Source organism: Heterodontus francisci, chromosome 6 (genome assembly GCF_036365525.1).
Source record: "Heterodontus francisci isolate sHetFra1 chromosome 6, sHetFra1.hap1, whole genome shotgun sequence".
NCBI lineage: Eukaryota > Metazoa > Chordata > Chondrichthyes > Heterodontiformes > Heterodontidae > Heterodontus > Heterodontus francisci.
In genome coordinates this window covers 147,149,322-147,174,997 of record NC_090376.1, presented here as the reverse complement: position 1 = coordinate 147,174,997, position 25,676 = coordinate 147,149,322, and the positions used below count along the sequence as shown (strand labels likewise).

The window sequence follows — 25,676 nt, the reverse complement described above, 5'->3', positions numbered from 1 at the left end:
TCCATGTTTGAAAAGAGACAGTCACGTGTCTTAGTCCACAAAGACTAGATTTCAAATAATTAAAAAATGTATTTGCATAAACATTGCACTCAGTTTTATTATTTCCACAAAATTATTCAGTCTTTCAGAGCCTTTTTTGTTTAATATTTCATTTTATGGCAATATGCACTCAGCAAATAAATTCATATGAGAGTTTGCTCTGAGATTATTATCAGCCAGGTGGAGAAAAAGCTTTTTCTTAAGCAAACAGTGAGATATTGCTCTGAGTAATGTCATAGTGGAAGCATTATCTACTATACAGAGGTTTTCTAAACCTAGTACGCCTGGTAAAAGGATATTAATAGCCTTCTAATCTGTATTAATCATGCAGGGACAAAAGAATGTCATTTTAAGAACATAAGAAATAGAAGCAGGAGTAGGCCATACTATCCCTTGAGCCTGCTCCACCATTTAATAAGATCATGGCTGATCCTCAACCTCAACTCCACTTTCCTGCCTGATCCCCATATCCCTGGATTCCCTTCCAACCTAAAAATCCATTGATATCAGCCTTGAATTATTCAATGGCAAAGCATCCCCAGTCCCCTAGGGTACAGAATTCCAAAGAGTCACAACCTTTTAAGTGAAGAAATTTCTCTTCATTCCAGTGTAAAATGGCTGTCCCCTTACACTGAAACCACGCCCAGCCAGTGGAAACATCCTCACAGTATTGATCCTGTCAAAAACCTCTCAGAATCTTATGTGTTTTAATGAGATTATCTCTCATTCTTCTAAACTCCAGAGAGTATAGCCCATTCTATTCAATTGCTCCTTGAAGCACAACCCTGTCATCCCAGGAATCAATGTCGTGAACCTTTCTTGCACCTTTTTAAGGCAAGTATATCGTTCCTTAGGTGCAGAGATCAAAACTGTATACAGTACTCCTGGTATGGCTTCACCAAAGCCCGATACAATTGCAACAAGACTTCCTTACTCTGGTACTCCAACACCCTTGCAATAAACACCAGCAGACTGAGCTGAATTTAATGCGACCATCGAAGACGTGTATGGTGGCGTGGGGGAATGGAGAGTCACATCAGAACCGTATGGCGGGAAAGTAACATGGCAGCTTTACCACCCCAATGCAAAGGGAAGATATTTTAAATTACTGGAATGCTGTTTTAAATGTGTTTATGTGGAAGAAAATAATAATCAGGGGAAAATAAGTAAAAGAATTATGCTTACTAAATGGGAATGAAATAGTTAAAAGTAAATGCTGATGATGTGGAATCACGTAGACTAGCGGACGCCTGTGATTCCTGTAATTATAAGGACATTTGCTCCTCTGTGGTATAATCAGGTAACCCTTTGTGATTTGGAACAATGGGCTCTTTTCAAACAATACTACCCATCTCTGTGAGATTAATGATAAGGAATGTAGGGCCCCTTGATGGGGTCTGAGATGACTAATGTCAAGGAATGTAAACTGATAGCGCAAAGTCGTTTACTTTGGTGTATAAATGTAAGCACTCTTCTCTGTTCGGGAGAGTGCTGCGTACAATGCGGGCTATACGGGCTCTCCGTGATATTACGTCAATAAACTCCTAGCAGAGAATCTCGAAGTCTCCGTCTGTATTATTGAATTTCCACGACAGTTTAAAAGTCACTAATTCCATTTTAATGATTGATTCAGGATTTTGTGAACAGCGGGCAGCAATCATGTTCCTTCGTGTTCACGACCGTTAAAACCTGGTGGTACTGAGGTGAGAGGCCATATTGACATGATGGGGAGGCAGCCTTGAGCATTGCTGCATAGGGGAAGAGGGCAGTTTGGAGGTCAGCATGGGACTGTGTTGCTGTATGCTCTGCAAGGGGATCTGGGGTCTCGGGGCTCTGCAAGGGGGTTCAATGTGGGTTTGGGGGGGCTGATGTATTGGTTGACAAACTGCTGTGTGATGTGTTCAGTCACTCAGACTGCTGGAACAGAGGGTGGGCTATCAGCAAGGTTGGGCTCTGAGGTCCATCAGCGACTCTGCCGAGAGAATTGTTAGAACCTTATTTGCCAAGGCAGTGTTGTCTCTGCATCGACAGCGCTCTGCAGGCCTATGGGTCAGCTAGCATGCGTCTCATACACCCTGTATATCTGGACCCCCTTGGTATGATGCGGTGCCTCCGATGGAGGGAGGGACATTAGGCTGCTGCACCAGTCCATGAAGCCCTACGACAAGAGCAACAGCAGTCGGGCATGCCAAGAAGGGCCTACATATGCCATATAGTGTACTGGACTCAGATCAGCTATCTCCAAATGTCCAAGCGCCACTGTCACTGATGCCTACTGCTCTCCAGGGAGGCCAACTTATGCGCCTTGCTGCAGGACAGTTTGCGACCTCTGGGATTTGGGGGCCACTCTATGCCAGTGGCCCTGAAGATCACCATTGCACTAAACTTCTATGCTTCTGGATCTTTCCAGGGATCGACCGAGGATATGTGTGGGGTTTCCAAGGCAGTAGCCCACTGCTGCATCAAGGAGTTGACCAATGCCCGGTTCAAGAGGGCTGACAACTATGCTCACTACTGGACTGACCCTGACAGTCAAGTCGAGAGGGCTATCGGATTTGGGGCCATGGCTGGATTTCCCCAAGAGCAAGGTGTGATAGATTACGCATATGTGGTCATCAAATCTCCTATGGAGCAGCCAGTTGCCTTCCTCAACAGAAAGTGCTTCCATTCAATCAACGTTCAACTGGTCTGTGAACACTGAATGCATTTCTTGCAGTTGTGTGCCCGCTTCCTGGGAAGCAGCCACAATGTCTACATACTTCAACAGTCCCAGGTGCCACAGCTTTTCACACCCCCCTGTAATCCTTTAGGGTTGGATTCTCGGGGACAAGGGATACCTATTGAAGACATGGCTACGGACATCTGTGAGGAACCCTCGCAATGCAACGGAGAAGAGTTCCAACAATTGCTACAGCTCCACCCGAGTGACCATCGAGCAGACCATTGGGCTACTGAAGATGAGATTCCACTGCCTCGATCCATCCGGTGGAGCCCTGCAGTATGCCCCATCGAAGGTGTCACGTGTTTTGGTGGTCTTCTGTGCTCTACATGATCTAGCACTGCAGAGGGGGTAGGCCTTACATGACAAGGACATGCCTGAGTGACACTCATCCACAGATGAGATGGACGCAGAGGAGGGATTGGGGCAAACAGCAATGGATGATGAAGACCCTGCACAGGAGGCCAGATGGGTTGAATGATGTGAAAAGGAGGCAAGAGACAACCTCATTCTGTTGCCTTCTTTCCATTTGTGGTCACTGTCTTGCAAGATGCTGCAATGCATGCTAGTGCCCATTGGAGACCATATGTTAATGAGGGCTGTCATCACGTTAGCATGTTAATGAGGGCTGTGGTCACATTGACGTTGCTCTAAGAGGGAAGGGGGAAGCAGGCAGCTTACGATTCAGGGATAATGGATCATCGCTTTCAGACAATGATGGCTAATGATTTGCACAATATAACTTTTAATTAATCACTACTGAACATATTAGCTGCAGCTGTGAGATCCAAAGTGTGGCTTTGTGCTCTTCTTAATATGTTTGCGGGTGCTCCTATGCAGTGTGATCCCTGTGACAGCAGCTGGGTTGGAGGCAGGCTGCTGATCAGGCTGTCCCTTGGCCTGTGATAACTTTGACGGGCGTCCTCTGGCTGCCTGAGGGTGCCCTGGACTGCAGTTGGACTCTCCTCAGGCGTTGCGGCTACTGGAGCTGGGCTCATTGGCGAGGGACTGAGCAGCCAGTGTCCACACTCTGAGTGACCTGAGGGAGACCCCCATATGTGGAGGGCAGTCTTTCTTCCTCCCTTTGATGTCTCGCTTGAACCTCCTTGCTCACCGGAGATGGATGAAGAGCGGGAGAAGTCTCCAGGCTCCTGGTCCTTCTCATGACTTCCCACTGCTGCTCATGGCTCATGGCCAAGGCAATGGTGTGCAGGTCTGCGCGCATCTGTAGGATCTGACTCTCCATGAGGGTCACCAACCTTTCTTCTGAAAAAGCCATGCACTCACATACCTGAGACATGGCAGCAGTTATGGCATGGTTGAACTCCTCCATCGTCCACTCATGGCTGCGCATGACCTCTGGCATCTCTGCCAGATGTTGTCTTACCTCTCTCTGCAACTCCAGCATGCCCTGTGTTGTTAACAACAGAGGCTCATCATCAGCCTAGGGCTCAGCATGGACCTGGCCACCCACAGTCCTCCAACTGTTGGAAGTCTTGACTTTCTCAGCCTCAGCCAGCTGCTCGGCCGCGTGTGTGGTGCTCTCACCAGCTAGTGACCCTGATTCTGAAGTTGAGCGGGTACCCACCCAGGTGAAAATATATGCAGTGGTGGAAGGTACAAGGGAGTCATGGGCTGGTGCATCCTCTGAGTGGTCCTCCTCCTCAGAGGTTGACGACTGTCCCCCTGTGGCTGTGGTCTCCTCTGCATGAGAGAACACAAACATGTGTGGGTTAGGCCATGCCAGTCTCCTCATGCCAACTGTGCATGATATGGGTCTCCAACATTAATGAGAATGCCGATGGAAGCCAATCCTCACTCTCTTGTGCAGGGACTCCATATCTCCCCGACTGAAATTGTGCGGCTACCCTGGGTCCCCACCAGTTCCAAGGCCTCTTTCTTGGTGGTGGCAAGAGGACACAGATTAGGAACTTTTCCGCCAGTCCCGGGCTGTCTCCCTCCTATTGTGGGCTATCTTTTCCAGCAAGAGGAAGGATGGCGATAGTAGAGATTGGCAGGGAGATCAACATGACAGTTCTGCTAGTGTCAGCCCCTCATCCCTGACTGGGGGATCTGCTATCCACATGCTGACACACGTTGTCAGGGAGTTAAGAGGGGGTGAGCTCTGAAGGAAGATGACCTGTGGCCGAGATGCAGCCATGCATCTGTCAGGATGAGGTAATACCCTATCATTGCTGTGAGAATTCAACTCTCCTGTGTAGTCACATGAATTCTCCAAAGAGCAGAGTGGTATGGCGTACTTACCTTGGCAGAATGCAGGAGGTCATTTATCCTCTTTCGACACTGGAACCAGTTCCAGTGGGTGACCTCATGGTTGCTGACCTCCTCTGTGATCTGCAGCCAGGCTTGTTTGGTCAGGCGGGAGGACCTCATCTGGCCATCGCTGGGGAAGAGAACCTTCGCCTTTTCCTTACATCCTGGAGGGTAATCTGCAGGGAGGCATCTCTGAACCATGTGGCCACCCAGTGTCTTACCTATGCCATCCTGTGCTGTCCTCCTCGGGGTGGTGGGGGGGGGTGGTGGTGTTGGGGATCCGTGAATGAGCTCAGCAACGTTTTCACCAGTCAACGGAAAGTTGCCAATGACTCTAAGGCAGCAATGGATGAAGAGCTGGCAGGCCTTTAAATATGGTCCAGCACCTGCACCGGAGTCATCTGGCACTGTAATCAGCGACTCGCCTCCCGCCCCCGCCGCGTGATTGGGTGGTGACCTGCACCACCCACATGACGGACGTGAACTGCACCCTTTTCCAGGCCCCCTGCTGGGACTGGGGGCGAGCTCATTAAATTCAGTCATCCATTTGCCTTCCTAATTGCTTCCTGGATCTGCATGTTAAATTCTCATTTTTTTCTGTAGAAGGACACTGAAATCACTCTGAACACATTTACTATTTTTTCACCAACTAAATAATGGATTTCAGTATTTTCCTGATGACTAACTGGTCTGTAGTTCCATGATTTCCATTTCCCTCCTTTCTTGAATAGTGTTGTTACATTTGCTACCATCTAATCACTCAGACCAGTCAGGAATCGAGGGAATTTTGGAAGATCACAAGGAGCGTATCCCTTATGTCTGCAACATCTGTTTTAGAACCCTAAGTTGTAGGCCATCAGGTCCAGGAGATTTGTTGGCTTTCAGTTCCATTCATTCTTCCAGTACTTTTTCTTTACTAATATTAATTACTTTAAGTTCCTCAGTCACATGAGACCCTTGGTTCTTCTTTATTTCTGGTACGTATGTTGTGTCCTCTACTATGAAGACAGACACCAAACATTTGTTTGACATCTCTGCCATTTCCAGAATCCCCATTATAAATTTTCCTGTGTCAGCCTCTACAAGACCCACATTTACTTTCACTACTCATCCTTTTCATATCCTTGTAGAAGCTCTTACAAACTGATTTTATATTTCTCGCTAGTTGACTCACCGATTCTATTTTCTGCCTCTTTATCAATTTTATGATCATTCGAGTGTCTAAAGCTTTCCCAATCCTCAGGCTAACTGCCACAGACTAACTGCTGTTCTTAGCAATATTAGAAGCCTCTTTTTTTAATCAAATACTTTTTTTTTAATTGGTTGTTCATGGGATGTGGGTGTTCCTGGCTCAGCCAGCAGTTATTGCCCATCCCTCATTTCCCTTGAACAGCAGCCTCCTTGAACCGCTGCAGTCCTTGGGGTGTAAGTACACCCAGAGTGCTGTTTACTTAGTTATTTATTTAGAGATACAGCACTGAAACAGGCCCTTTGGCCCACCGAGTCTGTGCCAGCTAACAACCACCCATTTATACTAATCCTACATTAATCCTATATTCTCTACCATATCCCCACCATTCTCCTACCACTTACCTGTTTTGAAGGGAGTTCCAGGATTTTGACCCAGCAACACCAAAGGAACGGCGATATAGTTCCAAGTAAGGATGGTGTGTGACTTAGGTGGAACTTGCTGGTGGTGGTGTTCCCATGCATCTGCTGCCCTTGTCTTTTTAGGTGGTAGAGGTCACGGGTTTGGAAGGTACTGTCAAAGGAGCCTTGGTGAGTTGCTGCTGTTCATCTTGCAGATGGTACACACTGCTGCTACTGTGTGTCAGTGCTGAAGGGAATTAATGTTGAAGGTGGTGGATGTGGTGCCATTCAAGTGAGCTGCTTTGTCCTGGATGGTGCCGAGCTTCTTGAGTGTTGTTGGAGCTGCACCCATCCAGGCAAGTGGAGAGTTTTCAATCACACTCCTGACTTGTGCCTTGTAGATGGTGGACAGGCAATGGGGAATCAGGGGGTGAGTTACTCGCCACAGAATTCCCAGCCTCTGACCTGCTCTTGTATTTATGTGGCTGGTCCAGTTTCGCTTCTAGTCGAAGGTGACACGCAGGATGTTGATAGTGAGGGATTTAGCGATGGTAATGCCATTGAACATCAAGGGGAGATGGTTAGATTCTCTTGTTTCAGATAGTCATTGCCTGGCACTTGTATGGTGCGAATGTGACTTGCCACTTATCAGCCCAGGCCTGGATGTTGTCCAGGCCTTGCTGCATCTAGACACAGAACCACAGAATCACAGAATTGTTACAGCACAGAAGGAGGCCATTTGGCCCATCGTGTCCACACCTGCTCTCCAAATAGGCAATTCACAGTGTCACTCCCCTACATTCTTCCCGTAACCCTTTTCATATAACAGCTTAATTCCCTTTTAAATGCTTCAGTTGCACTTGCCTCCACTATGTTCTCAGGCAGTGCATTCCAGACCTTAACTGCTCGCTGCATGAAAAAGTTTTTCTTCATGTCGCTTTTGTTTCTTTTAACAATTACTTTAAATCTGTGCTTTCTCATTCTCGATCCTTTCAGGAGTGGGAACAGTTTCTCTTTATCTATTCTGTCCAGACCCCTCATGATTTTGAATACCTCTATCTAATCTCCTCTTAGCCTTCTCTTCTCCAAGAAAAACAACCCAACTTCTCCAATCTATCTGCATAACTGAAGTTCCTAATCCATGGAATCATTCCTGTGAATCTTTTCTGCACCCTTTCTAACTCCTTCATATCCTTCCGAAAATACGGCTCCCAGAACTGGACACAATACTCCAGCTGAGGTCAAACTAGTGTCTTATACAAGTTTAACATAACCTCCTTGCTCCTGTACTTTATGCCCTTATTAATAAAGCTCAGGGCACTGTATACTTTATTAACCACTCTCTCAACCTGTCCTACCATCTTCAATGACTTATACACATAGACACCCAGGTCCCTCTGCTCCTGCACCCTCTTTAGAATTGTACCCTTTATTTTATATTGTCTTTCCATGTTCTTCCTACCAAAATGCAACACTTCACATTTCTCCACACTTATGTCATCTGCCACCTATCTGCCTATTCCACCAATGTGTCTGTGTCCTTTTGCAGTTCTACACTACCCTCCTCACAGTTCACAATGCTCCCAAGTTTCGTATCATCCACAAACTTTGAAATTGTGCCCTGTATACCAGTCTAGGTCATTAATATAGAAAAGCAAGGGACCCAACACTGACCCCTGGGGAACTCCATTACAAACCTTCCTCCAGCCCAAAAAACATCCATTAACCACTACTCTTTGTTTCCTGTCACTCAGCTAATTCCGTATCCATGTTACGACTGTGTATTCCACGAGCTATAACTTTGCTCACAAATCTGTTGTGTGACACTGTTGGCCTTTTGAAAGTTCATATGTACCACATCAACTACATTACCCTCATCAACCCTCTCTGCTACTTCTTCAAAAAACTCCAGCAAGATAGTTATACATGATTTTCCCTTAAGGAATCCATGCTGGCTTTCTTTAATTAACCCACATTTGCCCATGTGACTATTAATTTTGTCCCGAATTAATCTTTCTGGAGGTTTTCCCACCACCGAAGTTAAACTGACTGGCCTGTAGTTGCTGAGCTTATCTTTACAACCTTTTTTCAACAAGGATGTAACATTTGCAATTCTCCAGTCCTCGGGCACCACCCCCAAGTCTAAGGAAGACTGAAAAATTATGGCCAGTGCCTCCGCAATTTCCACACTCACTTCCGTCAGTATCCTTGGATGCATCTCATCCGGCCCTGGTGAAATATCCACTTTAGGTACAGACAGCCTATCCAACATCGCCTCCTTATCAATTTTAAACCCTTCTAAGTGTCTGAATTACTTCCTCTTTCACCATTGCCTGGGTTGCATTTTCTTCCTTGGTAAAGACAGATGCAAATTATTCATTTAATACCTCAATTATGCCCACTGCCTCCATGTGCAAATCCCCTTGTTGGTCCCTAATTTGCCCCACTCCTTCTACCACCCTTTTATATGTCTATATATGTCATATTTATATGTCTATAGAACACTTTGGGAGCTGCCAGTCCTTGTTCATACTCTCTCTTTGCTTCTCTTATTTGCTTTTTCACTTCCCCTCTGAACCTTCTATATTCCACCTGGTTCTCAATAGAATTCTCTATCTGGCATCTGTCATAAGCACACTTTTTCTTCTTTATCTTAATCTCTATCTCTTTTGTTGTCCAGGAAACTCTGGATTTGTTTGCCTTACCTTTCCCCTTCGAGAGAACATACCTCAACTGTACTTTCTTTGAAGGTAACCTATTGTTCAGCTACTGTTTTTCTTTGACTCCAATTTATTCATCCCATCCCAGATCTGATCTGAGCCCATTGAAGTTTGCTTTTCCCCAGTTCATTATTCTTAGTCTGGATTGTTCTTTGTCCTTTTCCATTGTCAGCCTAAATCTTATGATATAATAATCACTGACCCCTAAACTTTCTTCTACTGACACTGAATCCACTTGGCCCATCTCATTCCCAAGAACCAGGTCAAGCAGTGCCTCCTTTCTTGTTGGATTAGAATCAGACTGTTGTAGAAAATTTTCCTGAACACACTCTAGGAACTCTGGCCCCTCACTGCCCTTTACACTAGTATTATCCCAGTCTATGTTTGGATAATTAAAGTCCCCCATTATAACTACCCGATAATCTTTGCACCTCTCTGTAATTTCCTTGCAAATTTGTTCCTCTACATCCTTCCCACTAGTTGGTGGCCTATAGACAACACTGAGCAATATAACTGCACCCTTTTTGTTCCTTAGCTCTAGCCGAATAGATTCTGTCCTCGACCCCTCAGGGACATCCTTTTTCTCCAGCATTGCAATGCGCTCCTTAATCAATACCGCCATCCTTCCCCCTTTTTTTGCTTTCCTATCTTTCCTGAACACCTTGTATCCAGCAATATTTAATACCCAGTCTTGCCCTTCTTTGAGCCAGGTCTCTGTTATAGCCACCACATCATATTTCCACATGTCAATCAGCACCTGTACCTCACCAATCTTATTAACAACGCTCCATGCATTCACATACATGCACATTAGCCTTGATTTAGACTTTATTACTTTCTCCCTTACTCTGATCCCACCTAATAACTTACTACTCTCTACTCTAGTGCTATCTATCTCTGCCAGTATTCTGTGCACCTTGGTATTTCTCTCTGACATTTGCTCCTGATTCCCACACCCCTGCCAAGTTAGTTTAAACCCTCCCCAACAGCACGAGCGAATCGCCCCACAAGGAAATTTGTCCCAGCTCTGTTCAGGTGCAACCTGTCTGGCCTGTACAGGTCCCACCTTCTCCAGAACTGGTCCAATGTCCCAGGAATCTAAAGCCCTCCCTCCTGCACCATCTTTCCAGCCACACATTCATCTACACTATCCTCCTATTTCTTTCCTCACTTGCGCCTGGTACTGGGAGTAATCCGGAGATTGCTACTTTTGAGGTTCAGCTTGCCAATTTCTTATCTAGCTCACTCAACTCTTTCTGCAGGACCACATCTCTCTTCCAATGTCATTGGCACCAATGGGGACCACAACTGCTGGCTGTTCACCCATCCCTCTCAGGGTGTTCTGCAGCCGCTCAGTGACATCCCTGACCCTGGTACCAGGGAGGCAACACACCATCCTAGATTCATGTCTGCAGCCACAGAAACACCTGTCAGTTCCCCTGACTATTGAATCTCTGATCACTATAGCTCTTCCAGTCTTCTTTGTGCCCCCTGTCCAGCTGAACCATCCGTGGTGCCATGAACTTGGCTCTGGCTGCACCCCCCAGATGAGCCGTCACTTTCTTCCGTATTCAGAATTGAATACCTGTGGAGAGTGAGATGCACTAAGGGGTCTCCTGCACTACCTGACTGTTTCTTCTTGACTGTCAGGCGGTCACCCATTCCCTCTGTCCCTGGTGTGACCACATCGATAACCGTGCTACCCATGAAGCTCTCAACCTCATGGATACACCACAGTGTCACCAGCTTCTGCTCAAGTTCCGAAACCAGGGGCTCAAGCTGATGCAACTGACAACACTTCCTGCACATATGATTATCCAGGATACAAGAAGAATCCTGGAGTTGCCGCATAGCACAGGATGTGCACTCTAGAGTTTGGAGCAGCCCTGCCATTCCTTTATCTGTTAGTTAATAATTTTGCTGCAGCAAATAAACCTTTACCAATATGAACAAACCTTATTACTATCAATAAACCTTATTAATACTGATAAACCCTGCTAATACTTAATACGCGTTATTAGTAGCAATAAACCTTACCTTAAAAAAAAAAGACACACCAGTTTATTTCCTGGTTTAGATAACTAGAAAATATTCACCAGCCAATCATCTACCGACTTTCCTGTGTTGTCACACTTCAATTTTTCTTTCCGAGCGCCTCGTGGCAACATCAGCAGCAGCAGCGAGCCCCTCTCCTCTCTCGCTATTTCCTGCTCTCAGTGAACTCTCACTCTCTCTTTCTCCTGGGCTCTTTATGTTCCGCTCCTCTCTCGCTGTTACCCACTCTCAGTGAACTCTCATGTTCTCTCTCTCTCTCTCTCTCCTTCCTGCGCTCTTTATGCCCCGCTCCTCTCTCGCTGATTCCTGCTCTCAGTAAACTCTCTCTCTATCTTACTCCTGGGCTCTTTATGCTCCACTCCTGTCTTATTGTTTCCCACTCTCAGTGAACTCTCTCTCCTGCACTCTTTATGCCCCGCGCCTCTCTCGCTGTTTCTCGCTCTCAGTGAACTCTCACCCTCTCTCTCTCCTGGGATCTTTATGCCCCATTTCACTCTTGCTGTTTCCTGCTCTTAGTGAACACTTGCTCTCTCTTTCATGGGCTCTTTATGCCCCACTTCTCTCTCGCTGTTTCCCGCTCTCAGTGAACACATGGGCTGCTTCAGTATCTGGGGAATTGTGAATGGTGCCGAACATTGTGCAGTCATCAGTGAACATCCCCACTTCTGACCTTATCATGGAGGGAACGTCATTGATGAAGCAGCTGACGATGGTTAAGCCTATGACGTTACCCTGAGGAACTCCTGCAGTGATGTCCTGGCACTGAGATGATTGACCTCCAACAACCACAACCATCTTCCTTTGTGCTCGGTATGACTCCAACCAGCGGAGAGTTTTCCCCTCTAATACACATTGACTCCAGTTTTGTGAGGGCTCCTTGATGCCATAGTCGGTTAAATGCTGCCTTGATGTCAAGAGCAGTCACTTTCAGCTCACCTCTGGAATTCAGCTCTTTTGTCCTTGTTTGGACCAAGGCTGTAATGAGGTTAGGAGCTGATTGGCCCTGGCGGAACCCAAACTGAGCGTCACTGAGCAGGTTATTGCTGAGCAAGTGCCACATGATAGCACTGTCAACGACCCCTTCCATCACTTTGCTGGTGATCGAGAGTAGACTGATGGGGTGGTCATTGGCTGGGTTGGACTTGTCCTGCTTTTTGTGTAGAAGACATACTTGGGCATTTTTCCACATTGCCGGGTAGATGCCAGTGCCAGCTGTACTGGAACAGCTTGGCTAGGGACACAGCTAGTTCTGGAGCACAAGTCTTCAATACTCCTGCCGGAATGTTGTCAGGGCCCATAGTCTTTGCAGTATCCAGTGCCTTTAGTCGTTTCTTGACATCATGTAGAGTGATTTGGATTACCTGAAGATTGGCATCTGTGATGCTGGGGACATCTGGAGGAGGCCGAGATGGATCATCTACTCAGCACTACTGACTGAAGATGGATGCAAATGCTTCAGCCTTGTCTTTTGCACTGATGTGCTGGGTTCCCCCATCATTGAGGATGGGGATATTTGTGGAACCACCTCTTCCAGTTAGTTGTTTAATTGTCCATCACCATCCACAACTGGATGTGTCAAGATTGCAGAGTTTAGATCTGATTCGTTGGTTGTGAAATTGCTTAGCCCTGTCTATCACATGCTGCTTCCACTGTTCGACATGCAAGTATTCCTGTGTTGTAGCTTCACCAGGTTGACACCTCACACTTTCCTTAACCTCTTTTGTTAGCTACGAATCGATCACTGTTCCTGTGAAGTTTTTACTTGTCTTGCTTTGCACATTTCTTCTGCACATTATGATGATTATTAGTGCCCAAATGAAAAAGCAGGTAGATAAATTCACTGACCCAATATTCTGTAATCAGTCACTCTGATTTGCTGACTGAAAAAAGAAAGACGCACTTAAATAGCGCCTGTCATGACCAACGGACATCTCAAAGCACTTTACAGCCTGAAGTACTTTTTGAAGTGTCGTCACTGTTGCAATGCAGGAAATATGCACCCATTAAGTGCACTGTACTCCTAGTTGAGTCCCATCCAATTATTCCTCCTTCCCTATGGAGAACCATCTTGGGGTAGATTTTGAATTTGTGTGATAGTGTAGAAGAGGTCATGGCAAATCTACAGCCGGTTTTACATCAAGCCCTCGTTCCCTGCCAATTTGCATTCTATTGGCACCAAATGGGAACATAAATTAGGAGAGATGTAAAACGGGCTGCTGATTCGCTATCACCCATTTTATACTATCACAGGTCACAGAGGCCACAGTTGTCAATGCCAGGTGACTAACCCCAAGGACTTGGCTATAGTGCTGCCAGAAGTTTAATGACCTCACACAAGTGGTCAAGGTCAGTGAATGCATCTTCAAATGCTGTATACTACAAATTACACCATTAGCCTCAGCACAGTTTAAATCACTACAACCCCATCACTTACTTACCAGCAATCTCTATCAATCAGGACTCACATCTAGCATGCATATGCTTCACCTCACCCTCACAGATCTAGCAATGTTACAAGCCTCACACCCACATCTCATCGCTTGCACTTACTGCCAGCTATTCAATCATGACAACCACATCACTCAAGCACCATTGCATGATACTGTCACAGTACCTTCTCTCTTGCAGGACCAGGTGGCACAGAGCCAAAGGCAACAAGAACTAAATGGAGGGGGAAAGGTGCTTCTACATGCTCTAATCCCTATAGAGAAGATGATACTGGCTGTTATTGGAAGTGCCTAAGCTGAGTCCATGGCCAGCTGCCGGGATATCTTCATATCGAATCCTCCTTCTCACATCCCACTGTTTTTCTCATCGCACAATCTCTTCTGATTAGAAAGCTGCAGATGGTGTAAACATGCACCTCTTACTTGCCCCTCCATCTCAACGCACCTTTGTGCCTTTTTCCTTTCAGGTATCCAAGAAGTGCAAAATGGCCATGCAGTAGAGAAAGATCAAGAAGACAGTAGTGATGAAAGCATGCCTTCACTTGATTTTACATTGCAGCCACCAGCAAATACTGAAAATTTGTGAAGCTAAGAAGACAGATTCGAAGGCCTGATGTGCCTTTGGTGAGAAATGGGGTACAAGTGGACTGCAGCCAGAACAGGATCAAGGATTATAATGGTGCCAACCTGCTGGAGAGTTCTGCTGCAGAGGGACCCAGATAAAGACTTTGGTGAGTTAACCTGCAGAAGAAATCTCATGGGTATACAGAACAAAATGCTTGGTGCATTGGGAAGCCTGCCTGAAAGCATTGTGGGTGTATGACACCACATACATTGCAGCGCTTCAAGAATGCAGCTCACCACCACCTTCTCAAGGGCAATTAGGGATCGGCAATAAATGCTGGCCTAGCCAGCGAAACTCACATCCCAAGAATGAACAATAAAAAGCTTTTGTTCAATGGCAAGGAGCATGGAGGGGCCCAGCACCAAATTGGTGCAAGGCTTTGTGCAGAACTTCGATCCCAGACTTTCCAGCATGGAAGTGTTGGCCAGTTGCATTCATACACTTGTGGGCCAACCATGATACACTGCCTGATGGCCAGTATCTCAGGTTCCATTGCAAAACAAACAGCTTCCACCAAAAGTCTGAGTACAGCAGCAGGAGTTCAGACTGAGGCATGCAAGGTCAGTTTTTTGCCGTGCAAGCTCAGATTGCTCTCATGCAAGGTTAGCTTGCTGCCATGCAAAGCCAGACTGCTGCCATTATGGCTTCAAATATAAGCATTCAAAGGGTTTGCAATGTGTCACAGCAATCCGTTCTCTCCTGGGGTATTGTCAGTGGCTTCATGGAGTATGAACCTGCTGTCCTCTCTCAGAATGACAGCTTTCATCCTCCCAGCCCTGGCAGTCCGCCAGTGCCCTTGCTGTTGCCTGTCAGCCAGCCGATCCATGCCGAGATGATGTCTCCCGTGCCGAGATGATGCTTTCTGAAGCTGGGCCTTCTAGGCAGACTGCTGCTCAAGGTCATTTCCCAGGACAAGCTGCATTCTCCTCTGCTGAAAATCAGCAGCCTTCCACCAGCCATGGGGTATAGGAGCACTAGCAGCAATGATGCCTTCAAGCAGGGTAAGCAGACAATCATATTGAAATATTCCCACAGACAGCAAACCAGGAAGTTAAATACACTGATTAACCTTTGCTTTTCATTTAAATTTTCCAGATAGCGAAATGAATCAATTCTTGATTGGATTAAGATAGAAGCTAAAGTAAAGATAAACAAACTTCAAAAATGTTTTAAAATATTTATGACATTTTTATCATGGAGAAATTTGACATTCCACAAATATGAAATTATCTTTTCAGGGGTAGTGAAGGTATTTAGCAGCAATTACGATTTAGTACACTGTCGGAAACCTAGTTACACCTCACTCAACAAGGGGTAACCTTTTGAATAATTTTATACAGCAAGACCAAAGGCGTAAAAGTGGAAGATTTTTTTTTTAATTCACTGATTGCTTAGGGATTGAATCTGGAGGCACTTCAACAGTGCACCCTCTGCAGGAGCTTAGAATCGCTGACAGCAACTTCTAAATTTTCACGTTTTTCTGAGCAGACTTTGGAAGTTGCTGTCAGTTTCCGTGGAATAATGATGGTGAACACTGACAATTTCACTGTCATTACCACTGCAAAATCCAGGCCAGTATCTCCACCTCCAGCCTGGAAGGAATCAGGCGCATAAAAGTTCATAGCCATGGTCACCTTCACAACCACTGGTAATGCAATCCTTGCCTGCTCTGAGGTTGTAGCTGTGGCTGCAACAGCTTGCAGATTTCAGTGAGGATCTCCTTAGTGAAACACAGATATGTCACACATACAGCTCAGGCAGGGAAATTGCCCTTTGAACACCCTAGATGGATATGGCCTCATGCTGAGCGCCCTTCTCCCCCTCCTCCTCCTTCCTCTTCTAGCAGCTTGTCCTGCTCTATGTGGTCTCTACTCATTCTCCCAGTCATGCTCTATTCCAAGAAGAAGTCCTACTGGTGCGCTCATGAGCAATTGGTTTGTGTAGAAGTCTTGAAGTTGGTAAAAAGTGCTTCAGCACCTGCCACACCACTCTTGTAGACTTTTGAAACTTAAGACAACTATGAAAAGGATCAAAAACATGTAGAATTGTAGCAACAGCCAGAAGAAATCAATCAGCAACTAACCCGGAAGTAGTTGGTGATCCCTTTAAAAATGCTGGTTAGGTGGTCCTTCCTGCTTAACAAGTGTTTTGCTGTGTAAGCTTAAAGGGGACGTTCACTGGAGTGTCAAGCTCCAAAATGGCAGAACTGGAGTTAAATCAATGTTGCACACTGATTGACGTCATGATCTGTCTGCTCTGCAACCATCCAGCATCCAGCGGACGCTCACTATGAGTGTGTTACCGCCTGCACCAAGATGTCATCTGGCCAGCTTTGCATTACATGTGCGCAGGTGTGCCATGGATGTCATATCGCAGCTTCAAGGGCACTTGCAGCACCCAAAAATGGATGCTATCAAGCCCAATTTCTCACCCTAAGAATGGTTTTGATTCTAAGTGATTTTGCCATCTAGGGAAGCAGTCAAACTATTTTTTCTTGCAGATGAACCATAAGTGGCTATAATGGTGTGTCTCTCTAGGTGCAATCTATTGTCCTTCGTATGTTTTCTCTCACATTTATTCAATTTCCACTCATTTGATAATGTCTCATCTTGTTACTTTGCATTCTTCAGCTCCTTGTATTTTTGCCAGCTTGTTTGGAATGCAGAAAGCTCCAATGATGAGGCCCAGTTTGTCTGGACCATACTTCAGGGCGTCTCCGAACAATAAAGGCACTTGAACCTTTGTTTCAAAATGCTATTGGTATGCACTACAATGTTTCTAATGGTCCCATGGCTCTCACTGGGGGAAATTTTAACTTGACAATGCGCTAGAGGTGGGGAGATGACCGACAGTGCATGAGAAACCCAGAAATAAGTGTAGCAGTCTGTCAGTGACTTTTTAAACTAGCCATAGTACTTGCAACTGACTTCTGAGTTTTCTGACTGCTTAGGGTGTTGAGTGGGCATGTTGACAATATGCATGACTCGATTTCAATTCCAGTACTTAAGGCAACAATGTAAAGATGACAGTTGATGGATTCTGGAGGTGGAAGAGCAAAAGAAAAATCTGTCAGAATGGAGTTCCAGCATTCCAAGTCTGCACCTTACTTTAGTGGTGCCTCCCTGGATATGATGTGGGTGGCTCTTTAGGTTCCACAGGGTAATACTGGAGGTAGAAAAATGCCACCAGAAGCAAGAAGGAGGTGAGCAGCAGGAGTGTGGTGCTACTCTCCTGGATTCTATGTTGAAAGTAGTTTAATAACCTAATACAGGTAGGAAAGGTGAGTTCAACAGTACATTCAACCACATTCTGATATGTGCATCATGCCAACTCCCTCACTCTGCCTTCTCACGCCTACTGCAGCACATCACTCCTCACACCAACGTACCTTGTTGGTACACCCATCCCTCTCTGTCTATGCACTTCCTTGTCACATCTCAGCCTGAAGAATCACATTTGAAATTGCAGATTTAATGTTAACAAAGATTTAACAAGCTTTAATAAAAAGACTTCTATAGAGTTCTTACTTACTGCTGCTCACTGTGACTACAAAGCCTTTATGACCTTAAAACAACTTCCAGGGCAAGTGTTTTCCCCAAAACATTGAGTTCCTTCCAGTTTCACTTCCAAGTATCATATAATCTCTAATACTCAAACCCACACATACAATAATGACATTCCTCACATCACATAGAAAAAAAATAGAAAAATAGGTGCAGGAGTAGGCCATTTGGCTTCATCTTAATGCAATGTCACAACTGTGCCTTATAGTCACCTTCAACAAATATTGTCCATCCATCCATTCAACACATTCCATTACTCTCACTCATACGTCTTGTAGTATAAGCTTCTGAAAGTGTTCATGGTTGGGACAGTGAGAGTAACGCCTCCCACTGGGATGATCATGTAAGAGATCACATGTGCAATAGGCTTAAGAGAAGCAAGAGCATCATGAGTGGCAGAAGCTAGACAGGCTTATGGAAAGTGTATATAGTCCATGTAAATATAATAAATTAATTACAGTTTAGATTTACAACGACTCCGAGAGCTCGTAAACTAAGCTCAACCTAGCATCTGAAATGTGAGCAACAATATACAACAGGTCTCTTCTTTCCCTCCTTGCAGGAGAAAAGAGCACAGAACACCAGGGAAAAGCAGAGAACTGGAGGTGGTCCTCCATCAAACTCACTCTTAACAACTGCAGAGGAGGAGGCACTGGAGATCAGCAGAGTCTCAACATGCCTGGCTGCCAGAGATGAGGGCCTCTCAGCTATTTGGTGACAGCATTAAATATCAGATAGCCACATGGCATACAACAATCATTCCTATTGGCTCAATGTCACAGCCAATGAAATATTATCAGATGCATAATGATCAAATAAAGCATTCTTACCTTGACAGTTCCAATTCATGTCTTTACTAACCCACAGGGCCTTCAAACATCCCACATATTTCAGGAGATGATTCAGGAGGACTTTGAGGATGCACCGTCACAGTGTTCATGCAGACCATACGCTAGCTCAGATACTCACAATTCAATGGGACCGGTAAGGAATATATTGGGTATTCACCTGTTGTTCACACAGCACAAGTGAGCATGAGCAGATGGTGGAGACAGGGACAGTGAAGAGTCCATGTCAGAGGGCGCATGACGCTCCAAGATCTGCGCAGCTGGACGTAGATGTTGAATTTCAGGGGTCATTGAAAAAGAGGATACTCCCGGAGCAGCAGCAAAGAATGCATGAAGTACTCGCAGGCTTTCAAATGCACTTTGCGTACTTGCAAAGAAAGAATGGAGGAGTCCGTCTCAAGCGTGAATGCCATGATGTCACAGGCCTTTGCGATTATGTCTTTGTTCACAGAAAGCCTGCTTGTTCATGGGTGCAGATGGAGCAGACATTGGCGGGGCCCTCATGGGCTAAAATACCCAGAAGATGTTGGCCAAGAATATCTCAGCAGTCAGAACAGGGATCTGAGCAATCAGTCTCAATCTCTGCTGAAGCCACAGAGTTTGCACTACTTAGAACTGCTGGGAAGAGCAAAATTTGTCATTGCATCAGGGTATGCCCATGGCTGTTGTACACAATATTAGATTACTAAGTTTCTGTTTTATTTATGAGCCACATAAATATTACCTGTTTACACCCCTTTCCCATTGCATATTTTGGCTGTTGCCTGGAAAGAGTTTCTTTTAATTGTTATGAATGCTAAAACTTCATGCCAAAAAACAAGACTTAGTTTCAAGCAATGGGTGGCTGCGAAAGTGATGTTTGGTCAATTGCAGGCCTGCTTTCTGTTGGGGGGAATGTGTTTAACATGAGGTCACCAGATGGGTGCACCATTATGATGGCATCCCAAGAAGTAGTGTGCACTGTTGCTGGTACATTGGCTACATCATGTCCCTCCTCATCTGCAAAGGCTGTGTGCTCTGTTCCCTGCTCCTCCTGAAGGTGCAAACCTCAATGCTGTGCAATGCTGTGCAGAGCACAACACACAGCAACTATTCTGGAGACCCTGGCTAGTCAATATTGAGGGGCATCTCCAGATCCATTGAGGCACTTGAAGCACTTCTTCAGCAAGCCGATTGCTTGCTCAATGACACATCTGGTTGTTATATTGCATTCATTGTCAAGCTTTTGGGCCTCATTGGTTGGGTTCCTCACCGGTGTCCTCAGCCGTGTTTTAAGTGGGTATCCCTTGTCTCAAGCAAACAGCTAATAAATCTGTTTTGAGGTGTGAAGAGATCAGGGAGGGTGGAATGGCATAGGATGAAAGCTCATGGCATCTGCCTGGGAATCTTGCACACAACTGCATAATCACCTTTTTATGGTTGCTCACTGGATGCACATTGATGGAGTGGAAGCCTTTGCAGTTGACAAACTCCAGGGTGATCTGTGGGTGCCTTAATTGCCATATGAATGCAGTTGATAACACACTGCACCTGTGGGAAGCCAGCCAGAACCACAAACATGCACGACCGCTCATTCTGACTGACATCATGGTGGCTAAGTGTACATAAGTGCCTGCCCTGGTAAATATGGCATCAGTCACCTGTTTAGTGCATTTGTGGGCAGCCAACTGCAATATCCAGCAGATCCCGAGAAGACGTCAATGGCAAAGAAGTTGGTTAGTGGTGGCTTTGACAGTGACTAGTCGAACATGACCACCAGTTCCACTTGGCAGCAGGTTTTCCTCCAACAAGCTGCAAATGTCTTCTGCAATCGGACACAAGACCCTGAGCCTCCTGCTGCTGTTCCTGCTGCTCCTGCTGGTGCTGTTGTTGCTGCTGTTCATCTTGATCCTCATCTGAGTTCCAAGCTAAAACAGCATAAGCAGCACCCATGCTGATCTGATATCACAGCTGCAAAGTGGAGATCAGACACACAAATCTACAAAGTGTGGAAGAAATCTCCAAACTGCAAAACAGCAATTCTCACCAAATGTACTGTGAATACACTTTCCCACTAGCAGGTAAAAAGGCAGCTATGAATACTGAGTATTTAGTGCCATATTTTCCATTGAAAATTAGTAAGCACAAATTCCCAGCAAGATATTAGTTTACTTCTGACCTCAAAGAAGCACTGAATCTTTGTTATCGATATATCTTGCCCTCAAGGTCTGATAATCTCTGAAATCCGACAGGGGGTGGAATTTAATGGGCCCTGGGAGATGGGCTAGTAGGTGGGGGGCCCATAGAATTGTGATAGAAGGAGGGGGGAGGGTGCAGAGGACCCATTGCCTTCCTGTCACACTGCCCAGAGGCCTATTGAGGCCCTTAAATGGCCAATTACTAGCCACTTAAGACCTCTTCTCACCGCTGCTGGAATTACACCAGCATTGGGGTGGGAGGGGAGGTGGGGGGTGGCCTCCGCCATGCGGGGAAATTGCCCAGTAAAACAAGGCGACCTCTCTGCGGGCTTCAGGGGGGCATCATCCCTGGGCAATTTGTGGCCCATGGTGTGGCACCGGAGGCAAAGGCTGTCCCTCCGACAACACTCCCCTCTCAACACACACCCTCCCCCCTTCATCTTCCTGGGGCCCGCCAGACTGGCCCCCGTGACCCCACGTCACTTACCTGGAGTCCAGGGCTCCAGCGCTGGGCCTGGTCCTCGGCCTGGTGTAGTACCAGCAGTGGCCACCACTCCTGGTGGTGCTGCCGATACTACTGAGCAGGCCAGCAGCTCTTGGAGGCAGGATCCCCAGCGTTAAAGGGACGGCGACCCTGGTGCCAGGCAGTTAATTGGCTGAGCGCCGCTGAATTGCATCAGGGTGGAGTGGGGGCTTCAAAGGGCCAAGGCGGTGTTCCCCCACTAGCTGCACTAAATTCAGCCCATGGTGTCGCAGAGGGAACGGTTCCTTTGTAATGCTGAAAGAGGAGGAGATGGGACGTATTTGGTTGTGGCATCACACTGGAGGTGGTGAAAATGGCGGCGGGTGATCCGTTGAATGTAGAAACTGGTGGTTTGAATGGTGAGGACAAGGGAATCCCTTTGTTTGAGACCCAAGGAACCATTCCCTCAGCAACACCCTGGTTCACAATTCAATCAATTCCAACCACCCTCCCGCTCTCACAGTATATTCCAGTACAAGAGGTGCAGGAGATGCAGCCCATGCCTGTTTACCTTCTCCCTTCCCACTGTCTAGGGTCCCAAACACTCCTTCCAGGTGAAAAAGCAATTTTGTTGTACTTCATTCAATTTGGTAAACTGTATTTGCTGCCCACAATATGGTCTCCTCTACACCGGGGAGACCAAATCCAGACTGGGTGATCACTTTGCAGAATACTTTTGTTCAGTCTGCAAGTGTGACACCCTGAGCTTCTGGTTACTTGACATTGTAATTCTCTGCCCCATTCACATTCTGAACTCTCTGTCCTCAGCCTCCTATGCTGTTCCAATGAAGTGCAACAGAAGCCCGAGGAACAGCAATTCATCTTTCTATTAGACACTTTACAGCCTTCCAGACTCACATTGTGTTCAACAATTTTGGATCATAACCACTTTTTTGGACAGTAGATGTTGATAATAATTCTGCTATTGCCATTACCATCTCTTTCATCTTGTACCATTATCACTTTTGTCGTATAATCTCTCCTGACTTCCACCCTATCACAGACCTTCCCTTTTGTTCCTTTCTCCCCTTCCCCCTTTCTCTACCACTGTACTTGCTTAAAACTTGTTACAGCTCTGATTTTTTTCCATTTTTGGTGAAAAGTCATCGACCTTTAACTTTGTTTCTTTCTTCATATCTTGATTCTATCTGACCTGCTGAACATATCCAGCACTTTCTGTTTTTATTTCTGCTTTCTAGCATCTGCAGTATTTTGCTTTTATAAACAGATAAATATTTGCTCTCAGATCCATGTTTTGAAGGTATCCTCAAGGTAAGGTCCAGTACCTCTTACATCTGGTTTAATTTCAATGAAAGTTGTTCCATGGCCTACTTAATATTGATCATTCCATGAAACAACTTGCACTGACAGTTATATAGCACATGCTCAATGATAGCCCATTAACACTTGCATGTGGCCTCCAAGTGTCCATAGCACCTGCCTGTTTCAGATGATAGGGAAATCTGGAAATCATGGTCCTATGACATAAATAGGAACTGAATTGCCATTTAGGCTTGGAATAAGAATATAAGAATGTAAGAAATAGGAGCAGGAGTAGACCATACAGCCTCTCGAGCCTGTTCTGTCATTCAACATGATCATGGCTGATCTACTGCCTCAACTCCAATTCTCCGCTTACTCCCCATATCCCTTGATTCCCTGAGAGACCAAAAATGTGTCTATCTCAGCCTTAAATATGCTTAATGATGTAACACCCACAACCCTCTGGGGTAGAGAATTCCAAAAAATGAGTATCTGAGCAAAGAAATTTCTCCTCATTCAGGCAGGCCCCGGCGATAGGGTTGAGGGCAGGGTTGGTGAGGGTGGGTGAGGTCTTCCCAGGGTTGGGGAGGGTGCATGGGGGCGGCAATCACTTCTGGGGCAGGCCCTCTGTGGGTCCTGGATTTCTCCTAAAGGAGGGATCCCCTGAGCCCACTAGGAGCTAGGAGACCACCAGATTTTACCTGACGGCATCTCCCTGTGGCAGCGAACACCTCTGCCTTCAATTAAATTGAAGTGGAGGCAGGATGAGGCCCTTAGGTGGCCTTAATTGGGCTGCACTGGGAAGGCCACCTCAGACTAAATTGGAAGGCATCAGGAAGGCGACAGATATTCCACCTCCTCTCACCTTCCAATGCAGTTTAATGGGACTCCAGCCTCCATTCCCACCCCTAGTGGGCCCATAAAATTCAGCCCTGTGTCCCTGTAGTCTTGATTGCTCAGTCAGGAGAAACAATCTGTCTAATCTGTCAAGTCCCTTCAGAATTTTGTATGTTTCAATGAGATCACCTCTCATTCCTCTGAAATCCAAAAAGCATAGATGCAATTTACTCAGCCTCTCTTCACAGGACAACCCTCCCATCCCAGGAACTAATCCAGTGAACCTTCACTCTACCACCTCCAAGGCAAGTATATCCTCCCTTCAATATGGAGACCAAAGCTGCACATAGTACTCCAGGTGTGGTCTTGCCAAAGCCCTAAACAATTATAACAAGACATCCTTGTTCTTGTACTCCAGTCCCCTTGTAATAAAGGCCATCATGCCATTTGCCTTCCGAATTGCTTTCTGTACCTGCTTGCTAACTTTGTGTGTTCCTTGTACGAGTACACCTACGTCTCTCCGAACATCACCATTTAGAAGTTTCATGCCTTTGAAAAAATATTCTGCTTTTCTGTTCTTACTACCAATTCCATCTGCCACCTTGTTATACACTCACTAAAACTTTCCATATCTCTTTGCAGCATCTTTGTGTGCTCCTTATAGCTTACATTCCCACCTAGCTTTGTATCATCAGCAAACTTAGATGCATTACTCTCGGTCTCTTTGTCTAAGTCATTAATATAGATTGTAAACAGCTGAGACCTCAGCATTGATCCTTGTGGCATTTCACTAGTTACAGCCTACCAACATGAAAATACCCCATTTATCGCTACTCTCTACTTCCTGCCCATTAACCAATCCTCTATCCAGGTTACTATATTATCCCCAACTCCATGAGCCCTTATCTTGTGTATTATACTTTGATTGGACCTGCACAGTTCCATTGGCAATAGAACTGAAGAGCTGAACAAAGTTAAATTTCGAGCAGAAAGCAAAAGAACAGCAGAAGGATGGATAACAAATTTCCCAGCTTGGACTGGAAGGCCATTGATATCCTATCCAAGTTCAAGCTTTTAAAAAAAGAAAGAAGCTTTGCTTCACAGAACAAGCGGCTGCAGAACCAGAACAGCAGGCTGTGAAAATATTGGTAGCAATTGGAAATGAAGGGCTATACAGAATCAGTACCCCTGCCTTATCTGAAGAGGACCAGAAAGATACCCCAAAGATATGGAAAGTGCTAGATGATCAGCTTCTGGTAAGAGTGAATTTTAGAATGTATCGCCTGTAAACAGGCAACAGCCACAGGAATCAATAGATCGATTTGTCAGTAGATGCTGTACTATGGGCAACAAATGTGATTTTTCAGAAACTGAGCTGTCAGAGCAAATAATGAAGCTGGTGATTGTCTCAACACAGCATTTCAGAAAGTCCTCTTGGGGACCTGTCACATTGGGCTAAATTTTATAGAGCCCTCGACATCACGAACAGTGGTGGGGGAGCATGAAAATCACTCCGGATGAGGCCCGCCACCAACCTCACACCAGCAGGGCCTGTCCCAATTTTGGCGGCGGTGGCGAGGCCTCGTGGTAGCCCCCGACCGCTTGGAGGACCGCCATTTAAATATTCAAATGAATTTACATACCTGACTTAATTGCAAGCCCACCTCTACCTCCAGTCCCATTGCGATCTTCGTGCTGCTAGCCAGCACACCCGCGCCTTCTGATCCCATGCAGGAAATCAATGCATGACACTGGTTGGGGGGAGGAGAAGGTCAGTTTTTCTGTGCGGGGGTCATGGTGGAAACAGCGATGAAGTCTTCCCATTGGTGGAGGGGATGATGGGAGAGGTAAAGTTTATAGTTGATGTGCTTTGAAGGGGAGGAAAGGTCTTTTGAATAAGTAAAGTGTTTTGTGCTGTAGAGTGCAAGTATGTAATATTGTGGTTTTTGGGGTGGGCAGGGTGGGTGGGAGAGATACAAAAATACTGGAGTTAATT

The 25,676-nt window shown here is 45.9% G+C and overlaps 1 protein-coding gene across 1 annotated transcript; it reads left to right on the top strand.

Annotated features, from left to right (window-relative positions):
* Nucleotides 1-1,085: 1,085 nt before the first annotated feature.
* Nucleotides 1,086-3,113, top strand: LOC137371606 (putative nuclease HARBI1). The gene is made up of 3 exons (XM_068034438.1): nucleotides 1,086-1,096; nucleotides 2,326-2,725; nucleotides 2,850-3,113. The coding sequence occupies exons 1-3, from the start codon at nucleotides 1,086-1,088 to the stop codon at nucleotides 3,111-3,113; spliced, it is 675 nt and encodes a 224-aa protein (XP_067890539.1).
* Nucleotides 3,114-25,676: the final 22,563 nt, after the last annotated feature.

Coding starts and splice junctions, on each gene's coding strand:
- LOC137371606 (XM_068034438.1), top strand. Junction 2,726..2,849: donor ATTCAATCAACGTTCAACTG/GTCTGTGAACAC, acceptor GTAATCCTTTAG/GGTTGGATTCTCGGGGACAA.